Source organism: Platalea leucorodia (assembly GCF_965183815.1).
Source record: "Platalea leucorodia genome assembly, chromosome: 7".
Lineage (NCBI taxonomy): Eukaryota > Metazoa > Chordata > Aves > Pelecaniformes > Threskiornithidae > Platalea > Platalea leucorodia.
The window spans coordinates 38213108-38241046 of NC_138829.1; the positions used below are offsets into that span (position 1 = coordinate 38213108).

The following is a 27939-nucleotide window of genomic DNA, read 5'->3' on the forward strand; positions in this document are numbered from 1 at the left end:
TTTGAGCACTACTCTTTGCTCACTGTTTGGTTCTGGTTTCCCTGCTTCCTAAGTTTTCTTCCACTGGCTTCCTATCTCAGTCTGCTCCCATTGTAACTCCACCTTGTTCTTCAGATATCAGGATAGGGACACCTGTGGCTAATCTTTAGCTTTTAACTCCTACTATTATTCCCCTGTGAATAAGAAAGGGATGTAAAGATAAATGCATTATCTCAACTGTCAGTGCATTATACCCTGCCAGTTTCCTGCAACGTTCTCCACATAACACTGTTCTTGCTTCATTACATTGAATATCTTCATTCTCCTCCTTCAGAATGTTCCAAAACCCTCATATCTTTCAGGTAACATTTTGCCAATAACTACTTAGTGTTGCTTGTGCCTCATCTCTTAATCTGCTCGTTTAGCTTGTGTTGTGGTATAAAAAAAAAATAAATTGTAAAACCTGAGGCACAAAGTTTTGTTTTCAATTTCACTATTCAGGTTCTTTTTATTAGTCTTATGTTTTGCTTCGAAGGAAGTAGTGTTTTCATTTTACAAATGGGTAATAGAAAAATCAAAGAACTTGTTTCTAGATCACACAAGTGACTGATGGGGTTAGAAGTGTACAGAGTTTTGATTTAGACCACTTATGTGCACATCTTTCATTCTAATCCTGTTTAGCTACAAGTGTTCATCTATGATGGGGATCTTGTGTCTGTCTGAGTTTCTGAAAAACAAGGAATGTATAATCCATGCCATTTTCTGAAATACTAGGTTATCAGTCAACTTCTAGAACATCGTACAGGAGTTGACCAGGGAGAGATAAGGATATACCTGAATTCCTTTCTGTGGCTTTTGCCATGAAAAAAAATGGGGTTTTATTCGTGCTGCCCCTTGCCTTCTTGGTAATACCCTAATTCCCAGAACAGATGTAGTATAGTTTGTACCATACTCATATCACCCTGATTCATCCCTTGAGAGACACCCAAGTTGCATTCAGCAAGGTTCCTGAAGAAAACATGTTATCATGTATATTAACTGTGCCGTGGATGTAAAACAAGACTTGACCTTAGGCTATCTCCTTGTAATTTATATTTTCAAGCATTTATAATTTCATTGCTTGCAATGTGTACATTGCATATGTATTCTTTTATATATTTTGAAGAAAGAAAGAGTAAATAATGTCAGTTATATGTACCTGTAATCTCCAGTCTCATTTCTAACTGAATCCTAAACCTTCAGCACAACTTGAGCAGCCATAATACCCACATTGGTAAGAAATAGAAGAAAAACTTTTTTGCTGAAGGGGAATGCATATTGCTGTCACAACTTTTCCCTAAGTTTCCGTGGTATGTAGGATTTTTCTTAATGTCCTAGTTCCATGTAATTATGTGAGATTATCAGCATTTATTTTTTCTTATTTCTCATTTTTCGAAACAAAATCTACTATATTATTTTTGAAAAAAAGTTTCAAATTAGTAACACGAATTGGCATTCTATTTGATTATGTCTTATTGTCTGGGACTGGTAATATCTCAGTCAGGGTATTGGGCCAAGTATCTTTGCTCTAACTCCTCTTGTCTTCTTTTCAAATAAGGATCTTTTTTCTCTCTTGAGGCTTCTTTTTTTTTTTAATTAGGAAAAATATAGCAACTAGAGTACAACTGCATATATTTTAATTGAATCTGTGTTCTAAAGGAGGCATATTTTATCTAAGAATGACAGTTTTTTCTTGGTCAGTATACCAGAATTGCTTGGAGATTTGCTTGGAGTACCATCAAAACAGTGATGTGGGTGTTTCACTTGAGAGTTCAAAACAGATACCCTTTTAATGCCGTAAGACGAGGGAAGGAAAGCAACAATTTACTTAAATGTTTCCAGTGTATTTTGCTAGTGGACATCCTATCAGAACTAAATGTTTAAATTGTTGCTATATTGCTTAGTTGCATTATTTTCTTGAGAATTTGGTGCAAGTAAAAAAAAGAAACATTCAGTTGACTGTGTTTTGAATATTAATTTCTCCATTTTCCATGGGTCAGATAAAACCAAAAGGTGGCAATCTAACTTGTGCTTTTGCTAGTGTGCTCCAGAGAGCATAAAGCATAGCTGAATTTCCATGATCCATTCAGTCTTTGGCTTCCTTGCTGAGATTTCTTAAAGAAAAGACAGCTAATGTGGTTTGAAAGGGTTCACCTCAGTTGTGTGGGACTTTGTTTTACATAACCTGTGAAACAACCATCAGATAATGAAAACTTTCAATTCAGTCTTGACTCAAACTAGAAGGATATCCCTAAATTCATTTTTATTGTCTTCTTCCTCCCTACTTCAAACGACACGAGACAAGTTTAATTTATTAGGAAAAGAGGTTTATTTACTGGATTCAGCAATTCTGAAATGAACTTTTGCTGTAAATGAATGTTTTACTTTACATGCTTCTAACAGTACAAAACCTTTTGAGCAGCTACTTCATTTGTTTCTTCCATCCTCTGCATCATCTAGGAAAAAAATGTATATAATAAAGGAAAAGTAATCAGGTAGGAGATATTGGGGGACAGGCTATATATGTGGTATATTTAAAATAAAAACCTGATGTTGGTCTGGCATTAAAATTTTCTGGTTGGGCAGCATAATTTTTAACTGGGAATCTTGATAGCAGTGGCTAAAATCTCTAGGCCTGGGTCAATAGGAATCTGTATTGCATTCTGTCAGGTATCAATCATGATACTTGCCAGGCCTGATACTCCCAGTTACAGCATACTACGATCATATGATTTGTAGAAGGTATAGGGTGTTTTTTTCTTCAGTTAGTTTTAGGACTTCATTATTCTTCATATCCAAATCAAATAAGTAACATGTATTCTTTCAAAAATGTTCATGAATTCAGCATGCGACATATGTGCCAGATTGGTAATATATTGAAATAAAAATGAACAACAAAGGAAGTTTAAAATGCCATGATAAAGCATCATTTATTCCAGAAATTAGAGTCTGTGTCTTTGTCCTCTAGAGGTGTCTCAGAGAGTCAAATTGATGTCTTGCATGTACTGCTAACTGATTGTGTGGAAATTTTTTTAAGTTCACTTTTTCTTTATTCTTCTGTCTTTTTTACCCATCTTCCCCCATTGTAGCAAATTAGACGGCCGGATGAAAGCAAAGGAGTTGCTAGTAGAGTTGGATCCCTCAAAGTAAATATGTTTCTAACATTTATTTTGCAAGTTTTCTTCTATAGCCTACACTTTTCCTTTTGAAGGGGGAGGTGAGGGGAGGGAGGGAAGGGGCTTTTCCATTTCTCACCATCCCATCATTTTTATTTCAGTATTCTTATTGCTGTTGGGTCACATTTTGTTTGTTTCTGTGCTACACATAGAACAACCTACTGAAGGCAGGCTGCCAGTTAGTTAGCTTTGAATGTCATGACAAATAAGAGATAGTAACAACTTTCTTGAAGTGCCTGTAATTTGGTGATCATGATTAAACCACTTCTCTGATCTGAGTTGTTTGTTGCCTCTTAACTGCCTGTTACATGGAGAAGTGACTTACTCATCTTCAGACTACTGCTTCCCATCTTGAAACATAATTAAACTTTTAGAGTGCTCACACTTTTTGCATTTAATTCTGCAAAAGACCATTACAAGAGAGTTGAATATTTCATGTATATCTAGCCTTTAAATCAGAAAAAATCAGAGTAAATAAAGAGGAAATGAGAGAGAGATTCCTGTGAGGCTAATAAGAATGGAGCCACTGTTTTGCTAATAATTAGTCCCTTCTGCCTTTCTAATGTTTGCACAAACATACTCAAATATTATAGCACTTAACAGAACAGGCAGATATCTAAATCAGTACCCACCATGCATAGTGTTACACCCTAATAAAAGGTTTTGAAACACAGGACGTAATCTAAAGCAAGATGCTGATGATGTGGAGTCCAGGCCATTCCGTTAAGGTTCCATCTCAACAGCTGCCTCTTTTTCAGCCATCCAATTTTTCACCTTTTTTCCACTTTATTTCCTTTTAGCCCTTTCTCAAGCACTAATTATTTCATTTTTATTTTGCACTCCCCTTGCCTTTCCTGCCTTCTTGATTTTTGATCTTTTGTTTCGGTTTTGTATGTGAGTGTATTGCCTTTGTTCCAGGACAAGCCATCCTCTCTGTTCTCTAACACAGCTCTACAGCTGCTCTTTGTGAAAATGTTATTTCACTGAGCATAAAGAAGGGGAGGGGAAGGATCAGTTATGCACCTCTTTCCAGTAATGCCACCATTTAAATGGATCTCAGCGTAGAAAAAGCCAGTTGCTATTTGTTTGTACAAGTTATAGCTAGAGGCATCTGTAGCATTCCTCACTGTCTGTGAGGCTTTATCTTTTTATCTTGTGTTTTGGGAAGAGGTTTAAGTTATAGTGTAGATGAGAAGAGCACTGTACATGAATGAGGCATTGTTTCAGTGGGAGATATTCAGGACCACTGAATTCACATGGAGGAAAATACAAAACAGCCACAGTTTCTATACTGTTTTTGAAAATTGTGTATGTAATTACTGTGACGTGTGCATTTTAATGGGTCATCACATACAATTCGAGATACGTAATGCATATACATATGCAGATGTAGCTTATTTAGGTGCTGGGATTCACCTATTATTTTTATGAACACCCACTGACACCTATTTTAGGATTATTATTTCTGTATCTGATTGCCCAGGATTTAATTTCATGACCCAAAATATATATTTAGACACAAAATCTTACATGAATGTCCTTACAGAAAATGGGAAATCCTAGTTGAGGTTCCCAAAAATGAAAATTTACCTCTAAAAAGTTATTTTTGATGGAAATAAATTCTAGAAAACAGCCTTATCAATAAACAAGCAAATAAATAAATAAATGAACAATGTAGCAAAGATTCAGTAGCTTTAGAATGATCTGTCCTTTGATTTTTCAATTTTTTTTCCTGTACTGAAAAAAGAGCCATGTTAATCAAGCAGAAATATCTTGTTTCCAGTTTCCAAGTTTACTGAGGTTGTATGTCTGTGTTGTTCAAAGCACTTTGATGTCTTGAAATGTTTTGCCAGAGGCAGTGAGAAATGTTATGCTATGATTTATTAAAAAAAAAAAAGTACAAAACCAAAGAACAAAAGAGAAAAGGGGAAAAACAAAAACAAAAACGTGACAAGAGAACAAGTTGCTTTTTCAATTCATTTTCTGATGTTTACATGTAGCTCCATCGAAAGCTGGAGGAGCTCAGAGATCACCTAGAAGGCAATGTCAAAGGATGCTCTCTCCGAGTAAATGTACGATTTCACTCGGTGATCTGTTTTTTTAAAACTTCCGCTGGCTGGTAACACCAAATCTGATTGGTTTGTCCTCTCATCCCCATCTTTTTCCTTTCTCTCTCTCTTTCTCCCTTTGTGTTTTCTTTCTTTTCTAGCTGGGGTTTCATTTTAACATGTGTGAGGAACCTGACCAAATTGACAGGGTTTATTTAAAAGAATATTCTGCTACATTTTAATGAATGCTAATCAAACTGCTTGGCTTTATGGCAACTAAAAAAATATCCCTTTCCAAAATTGAGATTGCATATCTAAAAGTTTCCTGAATATTCAACCTAGCAACGAATAAAATAGATATCCTTAATTTAAAGGAAAAAAATATCTTCTACAGTCATTGATAGCCTTACCTGAACTGAAGACTATGGCTGATTTAAGGTAACCCAAAAGCATATACGTTCACATGTATCTCTGTCTTTGCCTTTAATCTTTTTGAGTTCCTGTTGTATCTCACAAAATAGGTTAATATTTGGTTGAATGCCAGCTATGCAAATTTTGTTGCTTGGTTTTTTTAGCAGACTAATATAAAAAATTCTGCAGCATGTTTCTTGTGCATTAGGTTTGTTCTTTAATGAAAAAAAATATCTTGAGAAAAGGATTAGGATCTAGCATGAGTCACAACACCCCTATAAAGTTGCTCATTTGTCACAGAAGTATTTAATAAAGCAAGTCAAATCCAACATAACAATACAGACAGCAGTACCTCATGTTTAGCAGTTCACCTCATAAATTAAGATCAGCTTTTCAGCAAGTAATTCTATAGAAGTGAGTTTAAGCTGCATAATTTAATGTACAATGAAGATTAGAAAACAGGGACAGTTGTGGCATAGTAGATGTGAAAGTTAGTAACCATTTATCTCTTTGCACATCCATCCAGTGAAGATTCTCAGAATAATTTCTTTAGCTTCATGTCCTGTTTGTGTCTTCCATACACTATGACTATTGTCATTCTCAGCACTATCATTCTAATGCATAATCCACTATGGTTGTATAGTGCAAGGTAATTTTGGTAATGATAATGATTTGATAATTTTTACCCCTTTTGGATGCTTTTGCAAATCCAGCTATGTAGCTCACATAAAGTTGATTTCTGCTCATTGTCTCTGAGTTTATAATCAAATACAATGAAATTGAGCTGCTAATATATTGCAGCTTTCTATAAAATAAATTTGATTAAAGGACTGTATCTTTTCCCTGGCAAATCTTTAAGAAACAAATCTTTGGGGGAATAAACTGTGTGGTATTATAGATTTGGTGGTATCTCATATTTATTAGTCATAATCAAGACAAAGCAAGTTCCTTTATTTTAGATTCCTCACTCTTAACTTCATGATTTAGTACTAGTGAATAAATATAAAGCCAGTAAAAAACCATGCCATGAAACTTTGTATTACAAAAAAGGTGTTCTAATCACACGTTATTTCACAGAATGTCACATGGGGAAAGGTTTCAAATGAAAAGCTGAGACCATATCAGCCATGACAGATTAGTTGTCATGAAATTGTTATGTTCCTCTGTGCCACTTTATCTGTTATTTTGTGGCTGTACCCTACACAATGTAAGTAATGAAGTCAGATTGTGAATTAAGAAATGTTCCATATATTCTGCATATGCCCTTTAAGTTTCTTAAAACAAGCAGGACACATTGCAAGTATAATAACATATAATGAAAATCTGCTGCTTTGTCACTGCTGCCCTGATTCATGCTGTAATAATGGATGTTTTAGATAAGGTAACATTTTAAAAGACAATATACAAATGACGGATCAAAGAATAGAACAAATCCTTACTAAATAGTGGACAATTGAAAAAAAAATAATGAGGCATCTGTTAATAGTTCATCTTTAAAATAATTTTCATCTCTTCCATACTTCTTTTGGAAAGGGCGTTAGATGTAAGTTGTTAATACTCCTACAATGTGGCAAATGTATTGAATGGTGTTGGAGGGGGAGCATATAGTGTCTGATGGCCAGCCCTATAAGTGAAAATGAAATGCTATTGCACAGTTGTGTATACTATTAAGGTGGAACCTTTGTTCCAGAATGAATTGCAAAGACATGCTTTCCAGATTAAATTCAAAGGCCATTGGAAGTATGTAGGAAACATTGGAATTCTGCAGAATATCCCAGATTCCACCAAAAGTTTAGAAAGCCTGCCAGATATTTAAAATAGGATTGCACTGAAAACATGCATGAAAATTTGAGTTAATTAAGCAGTTTGGGGGTTTGAGTAGTTTTCATTTTAAAACACTACTTTTAGTATCAGCAGTAACGCATAACCATTTACAAAAAAAAAGTTATCCTGACCTGAGATTTGTTTTTCCATTTCTTCTTGAGACTTTCAATAATCTTCCTTGCAGCTGTTCCAGTTCTTTTCATGGCTTAATCCTTTGATCCCTCCCAGAGACCTGTCTTTGAAGCTGAGCTTAAAAATTGTTTAGAAAAATTAGGCTTCTATCACTTGGCCATGTTAGCATTCCCCTACTGTTCAAATTAATGTAGCAGTAGCAAATAAGTGCTTTAGCTACTGAGATGATCAACAGCGAAACAGCTAACTGGTTTATATTTTAGAACTCATAATACCTGCTAAAACTGATACCTTCCTGAAAGTGTGGAGTTCAGCTGAGATTCAACAGAACAATATTGCTTCAGTCTGTGTTTTAAAGATTTTGGGTTTTTTTTGTAATTTTGCAGGCTAAGAATTTTAAATGCAAGTTTAAATTCTGTAGAAAAATATTATGGAAAGCCCATCAGAAAAAAAATTAAATCTAAGTATAGAAGTTCCACACAGAGTTCCCAAGTAACATGCAACCAATTTTTGTGTGGCTTTTGACCAGCGTAGTTCCAAATCAAACGTTCTGGTTTTGTTCAAGAAAAATGTTCTCAGAATTCATAGCAGAGACCAAATACTGTCCATAGATGATGTTTAATGAAACTGGGATTATCATTTTTCATACAGAGCTGTATCTCTCAGAGTCTATGTTCTCCTGCATGCAGTGTTCTGTCTTACCTTAAGTACCTGCCTTCTTTGATCATGATGAAGGATTACATTTACGGGGCTTTTATTCCTGTTCTTAATATTCCATTATTAAAGATCTGAGTCAAGCCAGTAAGGCCCTCAGAATAGCAACAAATTGCTCTTTCAGCCTGTGAACGAGATTCTCAGTTGGTGTAAATGGGCATAGCTCTTTTAAAATCATTCTCGCAGTGGGGAATTTCTGTGACTGACAACATAGCCCCTTAACTTGAATGTTCATGGGGGAAAAGAGCCCAACAGCTCAAATGTTAGCACGCTAGCTTCACCTAACGTAATATGTAGGGGTTGTCAGGTAGCATACAAAATAAAGAGAGCTGCCCCCTCGCTCAAACTCAAAGAAACAATCACTGGAGTTCATATATGACAACAAATTGTAAGCAGAGTAGGTGATAGATTGCAGAATCGTCAAAGGAGCTTGGAAAAGTATTGACATTTAGTAACAAAGAAGCAATACACTTAGAAAATACTGAAATCAGGAAGATGCTCAAAAATGGAGACTAGTTAGCAAGAAAGTAATGCCATAGAAATGATCAGGAAATGATAACTGTGCAGCAGATTAAACAGTCTCCTTGTGTGATCCTATTGAAAGGAAAACAGCAATCACTATGTGCAGAAGTGTGGTATGAGCATAATCCTTTCCTCAAGAACATTAGATCATTTTGGGACTAGAACACTTGAGCATACCTTCGATTTCATCGTTATGAGAAAATTACATAGGTAAATTGAGAGTCTCTACATGTATGAATAAGAAAAAAAGAATTTGGAGTGAGTGAGATTAGAAGATTAAGAAAAACTGTGTGTGTATTTGAGCATAGGGAGAAATAAACTCTACAGGTATGTTATTGAAGGGAATATTATAATTTGCTTCTATACAACTGGAACTATGAAAAAGAAAATACAAAATTATTTGAAGTTAATAAATACTAGTAGGAATAAGACTGAAGATAAATGGTAAGTTTAGCCTAGATATTAATGAAAATATGGATAATTAGATCACAGGATAATTTGACAAGGAAAATAATAGCATCCTACTTACAGTAGTTGTCTAAGACAATATTAAAGAAGTACACAAGTGTGTAGCATACCCTTTGTAAGTTAGTGTGAGAAGTAGACAAGATGAGCCAAGTTCTTCAAAACTTTGCAGAGTATGATTCCAAACCTCCTCATCGTTGTCGTCTCTGTTTATCTAGCTGCTGATACTTAAAAAACTGCTGCTGTGATATTTCTTGCTGTTACTGCATTCTTTGGATCCTCACCTGCAAAACCGAAGCTAATGGTTCTTCTTTTTCCATGCTGCTGCAAGACAAACCATGGGAACAATGGTTGGACCTTATTTATGAGAATCTTGATTAGAGACTCATCCAAAAGTTTTAAGCAAATAGCAGAACCCCTGTTCTAAGCAAAAGCGCACCTTATCTTTCTTAGAAAGCTTTGAAAGCAATGTTTCTATAAACAGTTTTTGCTCTGTCGGAAGGGGTTCTCTCTTTTTTTTTTCTTTTTCCTTTTTTTTTTACAAAATAGACTGTTAATAATACTTGATTTTTTTAAAACTGCATTTTCTACTCTTTCTATTTGTCTGAAGGCATTTTCTATAACAAAACATTTCATCAGGTGAAGGAAGTGCTGAGTGTGTGTGAAGAGTTAAGATGTTGTGAAGTGATTCAGATTTCCTTAGTATTGTTATCTAGAAGAGCAAACGAAATACACAATGCCAGAAAGGAACAAGAATATTTTCAGAGTATTAAAAAATTTTCAGTGAAGAAGGAACAGCTGTATAGAGGTATATAATGGAGACATAAATGAACACAGACAGATGTGAGTGTAGCAGAATTTTCCTGGAAGTGGTATTTTATATTTCAATGAGGAATTATGAAATACACATTTGAGATTGAAGAATATTCATGAGAGACTTTTTATGAGTACCGTGTCCACTGCCCTGTCCATCATAATACCTGACTCAGCAAGTGGTCACTAATAATTTATGTGGAAATTCTTGCTGGGTTCATCTTTACCACATGTATCCAAACTGCTGTATGGATACTAATTTTCTTGAAGTCTAAGGAAGTTTTTCTGAGGCTTCTGATAATTCATTTTTCCACCCCTAGAAAAAAATCAAGAGGATATTTTTAATGCATTTATAAGAACCATGTCTTTTTAAATTTCACTTATTAGGCTGCTTTTACTCTTTCTTCACAGCCAGTTGTCATCAGATCATTATTAAGGGGTAAAAAAACCCCAAAACTCAGACTACTCTTTGTAATCGAAACATGAAATGTTTTCAATCAAAGAAAGGATTTTCAGATTTGTTAGGAAAAGAAATCCTATAAATAACTGGAGAGTCCTTTTTTAATACTTAAATTATGTCTGAGTGGTTAATAATATAGAAAAATGGGTATCTTGTATAAACAGTTTCTTATGCAGTCAGCAAAACTGTAGTATTACCAATTAACTTCTGTTTGTGCTGAAAGCTTTCGACAGTGGGCAGTGTCCCTCGAGAATCACAGCACTTTATGTTGCTTAGGGACATAATCTGCAGATTTCTACTGACCTACATCTGGCCGTTAGTCATTTAACTTTGCAAGTTATTCTGGTTTTTGGGGCAGTGAGATTGAAGAAAAACCTCCGTTGTCAAAATGCTTGTTTTGAGCACCTGAAAACATAAAGATATACAGGGAAGAGTAGGGCCTCTAATGGGTTTTCATGTTGTACCCTTTGCACAGTTAGAATAAAACTAATAGGTTTAAATGAAAGAGATTGGTAAAGCTTCATCCTAGAATACCTTATTGTCCTAAGGATAGTGTTGTCAGTTATTTAGAGGAGGAAGGATTGATAGTTGTCTTCAGATTCATCATTAGTTTTAAGTATTTTATAAATACAGTACTCTTTTTTTTTTTTTTTTTCTTTTTTTTTTCCCCCCTCCTTTTAAGAAGCTTCCACCTTAAAAGGCATAAATTTGGAGTTTCTGAAATAGCTGGTCATGGAAACTTAATGAACCCCCTGCTACTATCTCAGTGCTGGAACCACCTATACAGAAAACCTTCTGAGACCCTTACTGTGCCACCATTTCTTTTTTAACAATGTTTTCTTTTCCCCACTGCACAACCAGGCTCGGCTCCCTTCGTGCTCATCCACCTATAGTGTTTCTGAGGTATACTTTGCACGTGTTCTCTCACACAGTCGACCTGCTCGCCCATCACACTTTTTTGGTTTTATTTACTTCTTTCTTTTTTGCATTGCACTGTGCACAAGTGGGGAAAAATCAGCTGGGGGGGGCAGATTTTGCATGATCAATCTGCAGCCATGTTCAACGTGGTTTTAAAATCACTGTACCAGTCTGGGACCACCATGATGTATAGTCTAGCTAGGCAACTGCTACATAACATATAAGCATAAATTATATAATAAAAGCATCCTTAATTATCTCTTACATTAAAGTAAAAATAATAAACTTACAGATGTCCAGGCTGCAAAATGCTTCACTGGTTAGTCTGACCCATTTTCAGCCAATGAAACTGGGAAGACTCTGTAAAGATGGCCATCACATTATGATTACTAATTACCTGTCTAGATATAGGTGGTTTTACGGTATCTGAAGTTCATTATTAATTCCCAAAGCTCTGGCTTGGGTCACGACCTGCCTAAATGCATATACTGTTGTAAATGCTTCCATATCAGCTTCACGATAGTCTTCTATAATAAGGTATAGTAGCATCTTCACAAGAATTGAAAAGAAAAATACATTCAATTGTAATTAGGATGGGAAAAAGGGAGAAGGATGTTATGATAAACTAGAATTCACAACATCATGGGATAAAAACAGAATTTATAAAATACTGTCAAATTAATGCCATGACCCATTGTGTAAAGATTAGGCTTCAGCATATTATTATAATTGATTATTGAATTGAATGAGTATTGAAAAGATGGACTTGAGGTTTTCTGCAATACTGAATCAGTCTTGAGCACATGCAGTTATTTACTCTGTATGTTAAAAGAATCCCTTAAAGTTGACAAGATCTGATAAAAAGATGACAGTTCACTCTATCTCACACTGTGGGCCAAGTTCTAGACCTGATGTGAGTGTTCTGTTAATGAGCATCATACCAAATGCAAACATAAGGAGCTCACCTACTCAAATCATTTTGTCCCTAAGCACGAAGACCTATGTGTAAGCAATACCTTGCTGATGTGTGTCTTAATTTGTTCTCGAAAGCTTCAGCTTCTCAAGCAATCATTCCTAGCACTTCCTTATCCTTAGTAATAGAAAGGTTTTCTCTAGTTTGAGTGTATGAACAGGCAAAAGATCTAATAAAAAAGTTTTTAAGAAGAAAGATGCTTACCAGTTTTTCTGTCATAGATAAATAGTTGTTGTCTGGCTCCACGAGAAGACAGTTGTTTTAAAGATAATCAAGTATGTGGTTTTAGAAGCACCTGATACGTATTCTGCAGTTTGTTGTGCCTCGTTACTGTATTGTATGAAGGCCTCACTATTTTTAGCATGATTATCATTAAAACAGCAATATGGAATAAATAAGTAATACTATACTCATACACACACAAAGACACTTTTTTCTAAGCTAATACAGGAGCAAGAAATTAAGTTTAGTGCTTACAGATGCAAGACAAGCGCCATCCTTACTCAACCAGCCATTCTTCTGAATGATCTGTATGAAGTTAAGAAAAAGCACTGGGTCAACAGGCATTTCAGCTTGATGACATTTTGTTTTCAAAGAATCCAACCATGATAGCTCACATCAGCAAAAATGGTGAACATGCTCTTATGGACTATGAAGTAAATAAGCCACTTTCAGGGAAACTGGACTCTTACTTTGTCTGCAACTTCAGCCATTCGTCCTTCTCATGTTCTGGAGGGATCACGGTCTTCGAAAGAAATACAAACCAAGGTATTGTGACTGGTGACTGGTCAATATGTATGGGTCTCCTGCTTGATCAGATTCCAAAAACTATTTTGCCTTCTCTAAAGCTATCAGGCTGTAGTACCAATTAGTGATCTTGGAATAATTAGATTTTACTGCAACTGAAGAAAAAAAATGGAGTGTTAAGTGCATGAAGACTTAGTGAACACTGTCCACAAAGGGTGGCTTTGCAGTTTGTAGTAAAGAGTCTGCTAGCCGAAGTATCAAGGTGGCAGTGCAACACTGTACAAGCAATTCATCCTTTATCCTCTGTCCAAAGAGAAGATCTTCATATCTAAAATGTGGATAACCTGGCTGCCTGGTGAACCAGATCTTGTGATGCAGTTAAAAAATTTCTAGCTGATCAGATTTTCATGCTTATGCAACATACAGTGCAAGACCTAGACTGCCCTCTTTTAAACTGCAAACTGAAGGTGTATAAAAAAATATGGATACATTCTTCTCTGGTGGCAGAATAGCACCCTGTGTATTTTTTAACAGACCGTTTGAGCCAATAACAGCTCCAAAGGAAGAAATCAATTGAAACTGAAGATCTCTGGGGCAATTGTAGCTATTTGAAGAGGCAAGGAGGGATTGGAGATTCTCCGGGGTCCGTAAAGGATTTGTAAGGTAGTTTCTAACTTTGTAAGAGACTCTTCATTCAGAAATACAGCTTAATGTCAGGATGCGTGTCCAGCAATGCTCAATGTCATCTGCTATTATTTTGGAAAATGGAAAAGGCTGCTATGAGTAAACAACATCCTGACCTCTAAGTGATACGATAGAAAATCTCCCAAACTGAGGTATTGTTAAATTGAGTCCAAAAGCCTGCCATTAGTTTCGGTCAAGGGGAAGAAAAGGAGTAATGTTGTATTGCATAATGTCTCATATCCAGGGGGAAAAAAGGACCACACTTTTGATAGGATCTCAAGGTTGTTTCTTGTGTCTACACCTATTTCTGTGGTTCTTATTCCAAGAAAATATTTTTCTTAAGCTGATTCTTACGCACCGAGTTCAGAGCTTCTTAATTTTATACGTCCAAGTCATCACCAAATAGCTTTGGACCTTCAGAGGATGCCAGGAACACAGAGACAAGAGAAATGGAATCAATGCTGTGGGAATTCAGCTGAACGTGCCTTCTGACAAAGGTACAAGAAAAGATAAAAGATAACCTGATATAAACAATTTCTGAAATCTGTTTTTCGGAAATAGACATTGTAGATTCATCATAAGAAATTTCCTTAGAATTTTAATTGTTGAGGAAAGCTCTGAAATTGGATTAATTGGCATTCCTAGAGCTAAGATTGCCAAAAAGGAAAGTGAGTGTATTATCAGGGATTCTTTTTTCCTGCTGTTACATAGAAGGTCTTTGATTGAAGTAGTAAAAGATCTTCCAGCAGAAGAGAAACTTGGGATCTGTCTGTTCTGCATTGTGAAGAATTTGAGGTAGAATTTGCTGCCTGATCTTTTTCATAGAAAACATCCTTGTAGAAGCTATTTTGCATCTCAGAGTCCAATAATTAGGAGAAGCTTCTTTTCACCTGTTCCTTTTTATTGTCCCCAGTTGCACTGGTGAAACTGTGGGTGTGGTCAACTGATGCCGGTTTGAGAGGAATGGGCAGAAAGTTCTTAAAAACTTCTACTTACCTTTAGTTACAGAAACGTTTTCATAGTTTGTTGAACTCCAGGCATTGTAGGGTAGTAGTACTATATACCTACTTAGCCCCAGTCAGCACCTTAACAATTCCACTTGTCTAGAATGAGGTGCTGTCTTTGGTTCAATTCAACTAAGTCAAAGTGAGTTTCTTTAAAAAGTGATTCCCTTGTGGCAAGAGAAGTAAAGCTTTAATGCTCTAAAATGGTATAAGGATAAAATATAAATTGATATTCTCTTTGAATTTCACAATATGCAATGAAGTTTTTCTCCTTTCATGAAAACCAGTTAGCTTCATGCCTGTAATTTTTGTAAATGTTAGCAGGAGTACTTAAGTGATTTTTCTAAGAGTAGACATATTAATTACGAATGATTCTGTTGTGCAGTATAGTATGTGTGTAATATATTTATAATTTACTTATTATCCAGTTGTCACAAAACATAGTAATTTATTTTTTTAATAGCAATAGTTCACTTAAGAAATTATTAAATCAGATTGGTTTCATTTCAATTTTTAGAAGTACTCTGACTTCAGCTTGTATCTTAAAAATACTGTACAAAATGTAAAACGAACAGATTGACCAATGAAGGTCCATAGCCTCCTAATTTATAAAATTACACTTAGGTAGTATTATGCAATGGCCCCATTTTTTATCCTCATTTGTATCGCAGACTTTTTATTACCAGCATCAATCTCTCTCTCTCTCTCTCTCTCTCTCCCCCTCCCCCTCCCCCCCCCCCCTTCTCCTCTGGCTTCTGCATGCGCTATGTGTTTGGCTAAAAGCGTAATGAAGGAAACCTATTGATCGGCTTGTTGAAAGTATAGTGGCAGCGAAATGTTTACTGCAGTGCTATCCCCTGCTTTCTTCAAAAAAAAAAGGTTAGTTTTTCAAAGAGGGAGACACTCAGGTCTGTAGCATGTCATATGTTTTATTTAGCCTTATTGAGTGGTTAGAACATGATGCCTTGTGTTATGGAAGATCTGCAAAGTTTTATGTTAGTTTTCTCTCCCACAAAGTACCTTATTTCCATAAAAATAGTTTTGGAATATGTATTGGCTGCATACTGACTGATGGGATTTGATTGTATACTTAGCATTGTTACTAAAACAACAGAGACTTGTATTATCTTACCTGATCATACAAGAAGAGGGGGACCAGTACAGGGAATTAAGTATCAGCAGTATTCAGAGAACAAGAGGAAATAGTGTTTCCTGCAACAGGTAGTTGACTTCAGAAGGCCATTCAGAGACTGCAGGAAGATTTTTAAGTGCTCTAGGTTAAAGTATTGTATATAGTATACATTACAAAATGTTGTAAATAACTGAATCTTGTTCTTTAGACCTAAAGCTGGGTAAGAGACTGTTTCTCCTTCTACTTAGGCTAGTTTGAATAGAAAGCAATGCTGAAAGACCAAGAACTGCTACTATGACTTTCAGGTGTTTACCACCAGCATAGAACCTAGAATTCAGGTTTAGGTACAGTTCACTGTTGATACCTGTTGTAAATCTGCACTACATAACACAACTGATTTGAGGATAGGTAGACCATTTATATCTTAAGGGCAGAGGGGACTACTTTGGACAGTCAGATTCAAGAGCACCCTTAATGTGTGCACAGTAAGCCCAGCATTTTGAATTTGCTGCCTGCCTGCCAATTCTGCATCCAGGACTTCCAGAAGACTTTTCTGGCTCCAAGAAGGTATGCCAGCTTCCTTGTGCTGGCTTAAGAATGTGGCAACCCCTCATACTTTGTCATCCTTTTTTAAAATTGGGTTTCTTACTCTTTTATCGAAAATATTTCTCTCTAGATTTCTAACCCATGGGCAAATTAATGCGATTTTGGAGTTAGTTTATTCTGATAACTTAAAACTTTCCAGAAGCCGTTTGCCAGATAAAAAATGTAGAAGAATGAAGTTAACCGTGATAATTGACTGTGCAATTGTCAAATAACTGAAAAGGTCTTCAGTCAGTTCTTAGGCACCCCAGGATGCTTTAATGTCAGTATTGTTTTTATAGTGAATATCCATATACAATATCTGAAACTTGAATTGCATATTATTAAAGGTCTGTTTCTAGCACTGTTTTTGAAGATCATTAGAATAACAGCAAGAAAAGTATGACATAATTCTAAGAAATGTAAACAGATTTGAAATGGTGGTGGTCTTTAGACTTACAGGTATAATGAGTGAATTATATGGTTTTGTTAGTGGTCAGATTATTAGTCTGGTTTTATAGTCAGTATTTATGCCCTTGACTCATACATTTTTGAAAACATATTATCCACAAACTTGATTAGAGTGGCACAAAGTTTATATTTTGTTACATCAATTAACTTCCACTTCTATAATATGAATATATCCCATAAATAGGGAAAGCACAAACAAAATCAGTCACACATAGTAATTTCTAGAACAGAATTTCCTTTTTCTTTGCTTTTTCTTTTGTAAACTTCTCAGTCTATATATTAGCTTGAGATTTTTCCCCCCCAATATAGACAATTTCGTTCAACTCTTAAAATCACAGGGTGATATAATTCAAGTGAAAAAGTGTTTCAGGAGATGGAAGACCATGACTAAGAAGAGTGCACCTATGCCTTTATTTTCTCTAACCTAAGATCACTCTCATGGCATAAACAAAAGATTGCTTTTAGACAATTACGGCTATGTCTTGGATAGGGGAGATAAAATGAAGTAAACGTATGCAGTTCCTCTCCATTGTCTTCTCTGCTTTCAAGCAGAAGTCCAGCAGATAGAAAATTCGATTCTTTACATCTGACATAAATATACTGATCCATTGAAGAAAAACTGCTACATTAAATTGAGATTGTCTCATTGCCTTATGAACCCCATATGCTTTGTAGAGATGCTCTTTGAAATTTGAAATCATGTTTTTCCAAGTTAGTTCTGTTCATCAGAGGGAATGCTGAGATTTTCATATTGTTTATGGACACGGCCTTAATTAACTTGCCACGTATGTCCTTAACAAGATCCTCAGCTTGAAAACAGAATAATATCTTGATTAAAAAAATATGTCTTTATGTATCTGTGATATCTACAGTTCAGAAATAAATGGACACAACAGAGCCAATAGGAATCCACTAATCATTTGGGTTTTGTCCAACTATATTGGTACAATCTAGTCCTGGTTTTCCGTTTTATGTTTTTGCAGTTGCTAATAGAACAATGAGGTTTTAAGTAAAATCAGAGTTTGTAGGTATTTCTCTTTCAAACACGAACAAGAGGTCAAAGCTTTCTATTTGACAATTGCCTTTTAAAGAATTACATTTTTTCTATTGCATTTTGCTTTGCTAACAGTACTACCTTACTCTAGGCTTAAGAAAAATTAATGAGTTACAATTCCTACTTTTAGAGAAATGTGGTTTCCCCAGTGCACATTAAAATGCACAAATTTATGAAAAGCCAGTCATCTAGTTTCCTTATTTGTAAAAAATAGCTTTGCTAGTTCTATCTTCATTCTTGTTATTGGGATTGGTAACTGCACAAAATATCTTCTGTAGCATTCTCTCTGCCGTGCCAGAATAGAGAAGTGTTCTTGCTACAAGAGCTAGATGTCATATCAAGAAAGGCATTCATGACAGCTCATGAGTGAAAGTTATGGGAAAACTTCAAGTTACATCAGGAAGGAGAGTGCAATAATTATTGCAATAATCTGATCAAAGTATACATGAATAACTTAGATGAATGACGTCTTAGATATTTACAATAAAATTAATTTTTAAAAATTCATTAAGAAATGTACTATATTTGTACTTTAAATACAATTTATCTTTGTTTACCCACTGCTGAATTTCAAATTGGATCCGTTATTAGTTCATACATTCAAAGAGAAGCAAAATTTTACTTAATCCTACAGCTTCTCTGTGCATGGTACTTACCTTGTGACTTCTGTCAAATAACATTATCCCTTCATATTAACATTTTGCACTTATTCTTTTGTTGTCTACTAATAAGTTCAGTTCAAGCACTACGTTCATTTACAAAGAACTGTTTAACATTCAGGAGAGTGGTAAAAACAGGGATTTTGAAGGGCATCTCATTTCATGTTACAGATTTTGTCTTAAACCTTATCTATTCAATTTATCAAAATTATAATACTTTTTGTTGATTTTTATTATGGTAAAATGCTTCCCAGCTCTTCATTTATCAGAGAGAGAATAAGTAAAATTCAAAGTGTCTGTTAGGAAGCACATGCAATAAGAAATTGGATGATAAAATCGCAGCTATTTTCCTGATGTTATATACATTTCTGTATTCTAAAAATCAAGTAATTCAGAAATCATTTCCATCCTTCCCCATTTGGAACTTTGAAGTTCTTTGCTCTTTGTTTCAAGACAAGTCTTTATGTTTCAATTTTAAATGACCATCTCTGAATTTTTCCCTTTCTTCTTCTTCCACAAAAGCAGGAGACATTTCACTTGGCCTTATGGTAGAGATGTGCAGTCCTTTATGAAACAAATTAGATAAAGTTAAGAGAGCTATGAATGGCATTTTCCTTTTGATTGGTTATAGTTTAAACTCATGTACGTAACCTGCATTTGCATTTTCCAAAGTCAGTCTTGTCATTATTTCTCTATAATTACATTCATTTAAGCAAAGGGTTTTTTCCATTTTCTTGTGCTGTACCATACCTTGGACTGTATGACATCAAAACTGGCTTGATTAGATAAAACTGTGAGATTTCTTTTCTAGACAACCACTGTTTTCTTTTTAAATCCTGCAGCAAGCTGCTCACCAGCATACAGTGTTTAGTATTTATTTGTTTGGGTTTTACTACTTAAATCAGTTTGTTTGAGAAGCCAGACATTAGTTTGTATTCTGTTACACTAGTAATAACGCTCAGCGCAACTGCTCTCTAGGTTCAGCTCCCGAAGCAATCTAACTCTTCAGTCAGCTTCAGTAATAGAATCTATGGAAAATTAGTCTAGAGTCTGAAATAGTAATAAATCAAAGTAGATCAAAGCTTCTATTACATTGCTATTATGGCTTTTGGAGTAATCACTGATGTAAAATGCCATATGTGTGATCTAATTTACATGCATCTCTAGTGGACAGTGTCTGTTTTAACACATGGAAGTCAAATTAGATATACACAGCAGTGTCAGTATCAGTAATGTATAGCTCAAATGTCAGTGAGTTCCCATCAATGCTCCCGATGTTATCTTCCTGTTTTTCCAGTTTTTCAAATGCAGGTTTGTAACGTGGAAACAATGGCTTTATTGCTAAGCATAATTACCAGGAAGATTTTCATTTAAGAGCTGGAGTGGAGAAAGAATGTCCATATTCACAGTATTTTCCATATCCCTTTCTCTTCTATGAATTTCCAAGGTTCGGTGCTGCTAGAAGCCTAGCCAAATTAATATTATGTTCTCAGGCACGCAGCTGCTGTGGGGAGGCTGGTGGTTGCTGTTTGTGCTGGACCTTGCAATCCAGACTGCCAAATTCAAGACAGCACTAAAGGAATCTTATCCTTTTGAGCCTTTGAGGCTCAAAGCAAAATCCTAAATGGAAATCGTCTTCCTCCATTTGTATTTCTGATCACTTCCAAAAATAATTTCTACCTTGGGTTTGACGGTTCTCAGTGCAGTGTTTGCTGGATTCTAGCCTCTCCTTTCCATAGCTTATGAACTCTGAAATCATCGCGTCATTCATCCATGATGATTCTGATTTCACTTTAAGGGTTCTCCTCAGAGGAACATAGTCTGTGTTTCTCCCTCAATTCAAAGGCAGAAACCTAGCTCTTCGTACAGTAAGTTCACTGTACGTATATTTACTACTCAGATGGATTCACAGACTGAAGCTTTATTTTCCTTACAGTTGTTGCTCCCTAGTTGGAATCTTAATGGAAAGGAGTTTTATTCAGTTTTGTACTTGAAAGTGTACAAGTCTGAGGTTTTGGCTGAATACTGCATACATCAGTGACTATAATATACAACATATATAAGATTACCATTACCTGTGTTTACTAGTTTTTGCTCTTGCACTTGAAGCCCTTCAAATTTGATGCTCCTAGCTCAAATAAAAATGTTAAGCTTAACTAAAATCAACTACTTTGGAGTTACGCCAGTGCAGAAATTCTGATCAGACCACATGGTGAAACGTATGGTTTTTTACTGCTCATATAGTTAAAAAGGTAGTCCAACCATTCACTTCAGAATGATAATAACTATAAAAATCTCCAACCAAAACTGCTGGCAAACACCAAGAGAAAAAGCTGAAATTTAAAGATGCTTTAAAAACATAAGAAATTGGGTGATGGTCTTATTTGACTCTTTAGGCCTGAAGATTCACTGGTCAGTTGATTGGTGGCTTTTGAAGCTTATCATTATTTTGGTTTTGTTGTTAACTGTTTTCATGTGTTCATATTCTTTTAACATAGAAATGCAAGGAATGTTACCTGTGTAGTCAGCTTCCAGGAAGATAAGATTATAAGCATGAAATAGGGATTGTAGGCTTTGTTAACAACTACAATTTTGATTCAAAATCCTTTGAAGGTCAATGGAGAGATGCTTTCTTACTCCCACAGACCTTGGGTCGAAGGGATGGAGGCCCATAGGCCTCGGACCAGGTAGGAGCAAAAGCAGCAGAAGCTGAAAGTTCCAAACAGGCCTCTGTCCCTTCCCCACCAACATTTATTCAGATATTGACATAACTAGACGTTAAGAAAACTGAATTATGTTTCCCATTTGTAGCAGATGGGGTGAGTGGTGACTACAGCTATCCTGCTTTCAGTTCAGGAGACATACCTGTCTGCTGGAACAGGAAACACGATGCCGTAGCAGAAGGCCCTGAATAGGTACCAAGGAAGACTGTATTGCATTTTCTGTTTCCATATTAATGCAAACTTCATGTTTCATGCTGGAAAAACTTCTTACACCATTTTCAGGTGTACTCATTTTCTGTGTGTCCTTCTTGAGGCACATACTGAGTGATGTTCACATTGGCTGAGCACTCCAAATGCAGTTGAAATAAATGGCAGCTGAGGGGATTTGCATTCTGTAATCCAGCTGTAGGCACGTCAAGTTAAATTTAGTCTAGATGTCTCTGGGTCTCCATTTCCCATTTGTAAAATCAAGTCATCCGTCTCCTTCACAAAGATTTTGTAAAAATAAATTCCTTCATGTGTTTTAGGACATTTTATATTGTAGAACCGAGCACAACAGAAAATCTGAAAGAACTAATTAATTCCCCATTCAGAAGAGAGTTTGGATGATGTTTAGTAACTAAAACATGAAACTAGTTTTTGAACAGGGAGATTAAAATGAAATAGCCTTATCTTGTCTCATGCAGAAGCCCTGCTGAAAATAATTATGATGAAATCATAATGCCTACGAAGTCAAAGGAAAAATGAGAGTTGCACACATAACATTGATCTGATATTTCCTAAATGTTGTGTTTCACTTCAACTTGCCAGTTTTGCTTGACTATATTTGAGTGAAGAATTTATTTTAAAATTCTGATTTTGAGGGTCATGCCATTCAAGAAAAATAGTTTCCATTTTTTTGTGGTAATGTGGAAATTTCATTGTTTTAATGCTGTATTGAAATTGGCTGTTGCTGGGTCAAGAAATAGAAATATGAAAATAGTTGAAATTTCATTTAAAAGCAAAATGCTGCCAGTTTGTAGTAACAAGTTTGCTTTCCCATTAGCTTTCTGACCAGTGGTTTACTGTTTTATCTCCTTTTTTTCTGTATGTGTCATAGTTCTCCCTGTTTTCTCATTCAGTGGGGTGTTCAGCTTGCAATTTTAGTTGATGTGTAAGATTTTGTTTGAACCCTCTTCTAATAATAAACATATTGATTTTTGCATCTCCAGGACAAGGTCAGTTTCTGTTGAGAGACAATGACTAATCATCTTATTTGCATCCCAGAAAACTGCCCTTTGCATTTTAATTTCATTTTGTTCCAAATATTGGATAAGGGGTTTTTTTGGTTTTTTTTTTTACTGCTTCTGTAAAAGGAACCAATTCAGCCTTCATGTTTCTGTGGTGTATTCATCAATCCAATTCCACTGTCCTGTTGGAACAGTAGTAAGGATAAACCATAATCTGACCATAAAAGTCCTTGTATGTGTTCATAGTCTACTGGGAAACAATGATCAAAATTAAATATACCTTCATGTAAAGTGTAGGTCACTAGGAAAAAACTCAGAAAAGAGAACTCAATGGATGAAGACATAAAGGCATATTCAAGATTTGTAGATTACTTTTATTTAGTGTCCAGTCTACCAAGCATAACACTCAATAAGTGGTAAAAATCTGCTCCTAAAATGATTTTGGCTTCAAATGATTTTTTGTTTATTTCTTCCCACTGACTCCAAGTGAGTAACTCCATGTATAGAATACTACATTATTCATATTTAAATTTTGGTGAGATGAATCCCACCAACAGTGCTGCTCCTTTTAAAAAATATGTTTATGAGTAACGTCTGCTGCTATCAGATTCCTGGAGCTCACTTTCCTTTCCCTTTCAGAGGTGTTCTCTGTGTAACAAGAAAAAAATATTCTGTAGTTTTGAACTGACTTTAGTCCTAATTCAAATGGCCATAAAGCATACTCTTAAGACCTTGCATATTCAGCTCAGTGTAAAAGTGCTGTTTGAATAGGAATGCGTTCCTGAAATAGGAAGATTGCATCTTGTAATAGGATTATTTTATCCTCAAATACTTTGTTAAATGTTTTCTGAAGTATGCAATTCCAGATATACTTCTCCTGTGAAATTTTTTAACAACCTCATCTTTATATTCCACATTAATTCAATCAAAGCAATCTGTTCTTCAGATTAGATTTAAAATGAATTTTTTTAATGAAACCAACCAATGTATTTCATTACATTTTTCAGTTTCCTTCTAGTTTAACCTTGTGCATAGTGCTTAGAGTAACAGGCCAAAGTCAATTTTTACAGTATTATTACACCAGTTTGAGACATTGTTATTCATGGTTTAGTTTTATTTTATGTATTTATTTACAGATACTGATTAATGTATGTTGCGCTCTTAGCGGGGAAAAGGTGTTACAGGCAAGAGATACTGTGCAAACCCCTACAGTTATAAATCAGATCATGTGTGATTTGAAATCTCTTTAAAGCAGGCAAGTATTTGAGAGGCCATTCAAACGGCATGTGCACAGAGGGTATTGTACAGAACTCAGATCATGTAACTACTAATAAATCACACGTAGAAAAAAGCTGCAGCAGCATACTTTCCCAGGTCACACAGAATAAATTGTCTTCATAAAACTGCCGAAGTTTCAAGGAGAGGTTATATGAGTTGTGCACTTTCTCACCGACAGTAAGTTGTAGTAGGAGCGATACCTCATAAACAGGCCTGCCTGGTGTTTATGAGACAGTTAGAGGAGTAGAGTTCCTAACTTGTTAACAGCTGCTGTGCTTTGCATACCCTGCTTCCTTCATTACAGCTTGGCGAACCCATTCCCTTTGCCGTACCTTAGTCCTCTGTGTCTGTACGTATGTTTGGGTTTCTGCTGGTGGTTCCACATTCTGCATGCTTTCCTAAAAGCGGAGCAATGTGCTTTCCCATAAATGAGAAAGATTATGGGTTAGCCTCCTACAGGCTCTGTGTTCCTGAGAAATGGGCTCTTTCTGTTGGTGATAACTCATGTTTTGATGTCATTGTTCTGAATTGTTCTTCATGTTGTAAAATTGAGTTGAAATGTACTCCCATAAGAGTTAGCTTTTCATATTGGGCTGGAAACTCTTCATCTTTGTGTAGCAATTTGTTTTATTATAACCAATGGCTTTTAATTGTACCTCCCATAATGAAGAGCTGACTTAATACTCTGTGCTAATCTTGTTATGACTTTAAAAAGGTAAGTAATTTCTCTAACCATTCCTAACAGTCATGGTAAAGTGTTAAAGGATTTTTCAATTTTCTTTTTTTCTTTATTTTTCACGTGAATTTTTCACTTGTAGCATGAACTTTTCTTTGTGTCTTTTTCTATTTTTCTTGTAAAAAATTTTTTGTGGACTGATTTTTATTTGCAGCAGAACATATCATGTAGATTTAAATAAATCCAATTTAGTACAGTCATTTATTTCATTTTTCAGACCAATCATGATTGATAGATAGAAATTGTCAGCAGGACTCTTTATTTTACCATTCCCTTAATTTATTTTTGAGTACTTTATTTCACATTCTATTTACTACTTCAGCCTATGGGAGAAAGCTTACTCTGCATTATAGCATGATGAAATTATATCTTAAAGAACCTATAATCCAGTTTGCTTAAAAACCAGAGTAATGTGAATTGAACACTTTGGGTTTGGTTACATTCTGCCTGAACTACGCAGGGGAATGGTACTGGCTGGTAGCCCACTGTATCTTCTGCCAAGGTACATTGTGAGCCAAGAGGCTGTAGAATGGACAAACAATAAATCTATACTTTCCCTATGAAAAGAAAGACAGCCATAGGCTGTTATTTCTGTAACTACCTGTGAATGAGAAGAATTATAGTAAATAATACTACTAATCACTCGCCCCAGTCAGTCGTGGTACTATATGCAATGTAATATGGATTCTCTACTTAGCGGTAGCTGTGAAAAGAATACAGATATTTTCATAAATGTCACAAATAACAAAGTAGTAAAACATACAGATAATGAATATGATAAAAAGCACTTAAAGCACATGACCCCATTTATACAAAGCTCCATTGCTGCTAAAACTGTATGTGTTAGAAAACTGGTGGGTTTTATTCAAAATCATATTTTACTGCAGTTTTGTTTAAAAATAACGTTTAGGATATCAATGTGCAATTCATATTAAACAAACAGAAGTATTATGTAATAACTCATTTTGATGTCAGTTATGTTAAAACATGGTTTGTATTCTGCAGCTGTGAGCATAGGTTGGGAAACGATCAAGTCTAGCTGATCAAGCCTTTTATTTTATTATCATGGATTCCTCTTCCACAGCTGCTTTTAAAATTTGTGGGAAGCAAATTATTTCTCATACTGCATATGTTGCCCATCAGGTGAGTGATAACATGGAAACTGTAGGCTGGGTGTAAGAAAGCAAAAAGTAAATTTAAAGTCCTCTGTGTGCACAGAATTAAAAAAATGACCTGTAAGAGGCTGCGTGTGAAGCCAGCTGTCTTTTGTTACCATTGTCATTTGGACACTGTAAGAGCAAAACTTTGTCAGCACGTTTTTTATATTAGAAGATTTGATCTGCAAATCTCAGCTGCTCTGTTCATTATAAATCTCTTGTTTTTGTCCATACACTAGCTCCACTATAGGTTGGAAGGGCTTAAAGATGAACTGAGGAGGAATAGAGGCTACAACTCGAGAGTAACTATTACTGCTCAAAGGAGCTGTTTTCCATTCGCAAACATTGCTTTGCGCTATGGGTTTGGGCTCCTTCTGTTCCTCCACTTTGTTGAAGACTCTCTCTTGACTTCCATTTTACTTCTTTAGCACTGTCTTTGTCTGCTAACATTTTTCCTCCTTCTCTAGTAGCTTTTATCTGTGTCCTTTGGATCACATATTTTACTTAGTTTGTTTTAGTAGATTGTTTCAAATGTTTGTGTTTTGTATTTTTGGTTTTTTGCCTTTTTCTTTAGGACTATGTTATCTCACTGAGTTTCATTCCACAGTTTGCTGAATTGCTTGGTTATTTTGCAGCAGGCCCATTCCTCGTTTTCTCTTTTCATATGGTTTTCAGTGAGAAATAAGAGAGCCTCTTCCATTTTGAACAGTAGTCTTACACACATAGGCCCATGTCTCCTTTTGCACACACCATCTTCTGCCTTGCCACGTCCATCCTGCTTCTCTCTCTCTCTCTCAATCTGTGCCTCTCTCTCTTTTGTGCTTTCTTTCCTACCATTATACCATCTTTTTGGTCCAGAATTGTCCTTTGGTAAATTATAGGTAAATATTTACTTCTTCCAAAGAGACTTCATGTCATGCCTTTGAAATCTGGTAAAACAAATCTGGGCCAAATTTTGGCATCATTAATATTTTGTTTGCAGTTTTCTTGTATAGTATTTTTGGTGGGAAGGAGGGAGGGGTTGGGTTTTTTTCTGTTTGTTTTTTTTTTAAACAACAGGTTTTTTCAGGGAAGGACACCATAACCCACTCTAAGTTGCAACATTACTTTCCATAAGTTATTCCATTACAATAAGTAGACTGTGTTGCGCTGTAGAATCCAGTTTTTTTTATGTGAATATGCATTTGGGGCAAGCTGCTGTGGAACAGAAGAAAGAGGTTTAGAAGCTGGGGCACAGTTGGTTTCAGCCTTAAACGGTTGTTCCTTTCTGAAGACAGCTTTTTGGGGGTTGAGTGTGTACCGTTCTTCATCAGTTGTTAGATCATACATGTTCACTTTCTGTAATTTTTCTGTAACTGCAAATTGAAACTGCAATTTTTCTGTAACTGCAAATTGAAACTGTAGTCTGAAAGATAATCTGGATTCACTCCTTTGCTTTTTCAGCAGAGACCAATGTTCTGCAGGGAAATTACACCCTCAGCGTCACCTGTGCTATTCCACTTCTTTGACCACGTGTACACGGTGTTACTTTATTAGCTCTCTCGCTGAAATTTAGCAATACATTTGTCAATAAAGTAAAAAAGAGAAGGATTCCGTTCATACTCTCTCAGAGGTTTGTCTTCCTGTGAAGTTTACTTTAGCTGGGGTTTTGTCCACACAAAAAGCTTTATTAAAGTGTCACCAGTTCAGTCAGCTGACCTGCCAGAAGATAGACTGCTGTTCAAATTGGTTCATCTATAAACTTGTAACTCTGGTGTTATTATACAATGTGCTATCTTTCCAAACTTGAGAAGAATTAACAAGAGCTGATGCTTCAGTATAGATAAAGTTTAAACTGTGTTGTGTTTGCAGGACTGATACTCTTCAAAAAACAATTCTTTTTTAAATCTGCATGGTAAACAGATGGAACTCTAAATATCCAGTGTTACTAGAATATTAGACCAATGTGAATCCTCCAGTTTCCCTAGAGTCAGACTAATGTAGCTGGAATAGCACAGTGGCAGCTAAGC

The 27939-nt window shown here is 35.5% G+C and overlaps 1 protein-coding gene across 6 annotated transcripts in view; it reads left to right on the forward strand.

Annotated features, from left to right (window-relative positions):
• The window catches only part of GPHN (gephyrin), a 306325-nt gene that overhangs the window by 222492 nt on the left and 55894 nt on the right, over positions 1 to 27939 (forward strand). For 4 of the 6 annotated variants that reach the window (XR_014228691.1, XM_082316630.1, XM_082316632.1 and 1 more), the window contains one exon: positions 3108 to 3164. The exons of the other annotated variants lie outside the window; for them this stretch is intronic. Coding sequence is in view for 3 of the 4 variants with exons in the window: in XM_082316630.1 (XP_082172756.1) it covers positions 3108 to 3164 (57 nt within the window). In the remaining variant the exon portion in view is untranslated. The remainder of the gene's footprint in view (positions 1 to 3107; positions 3165 to 27939) is intronic. 6 annotated transcript variants of the gene reach the window in all.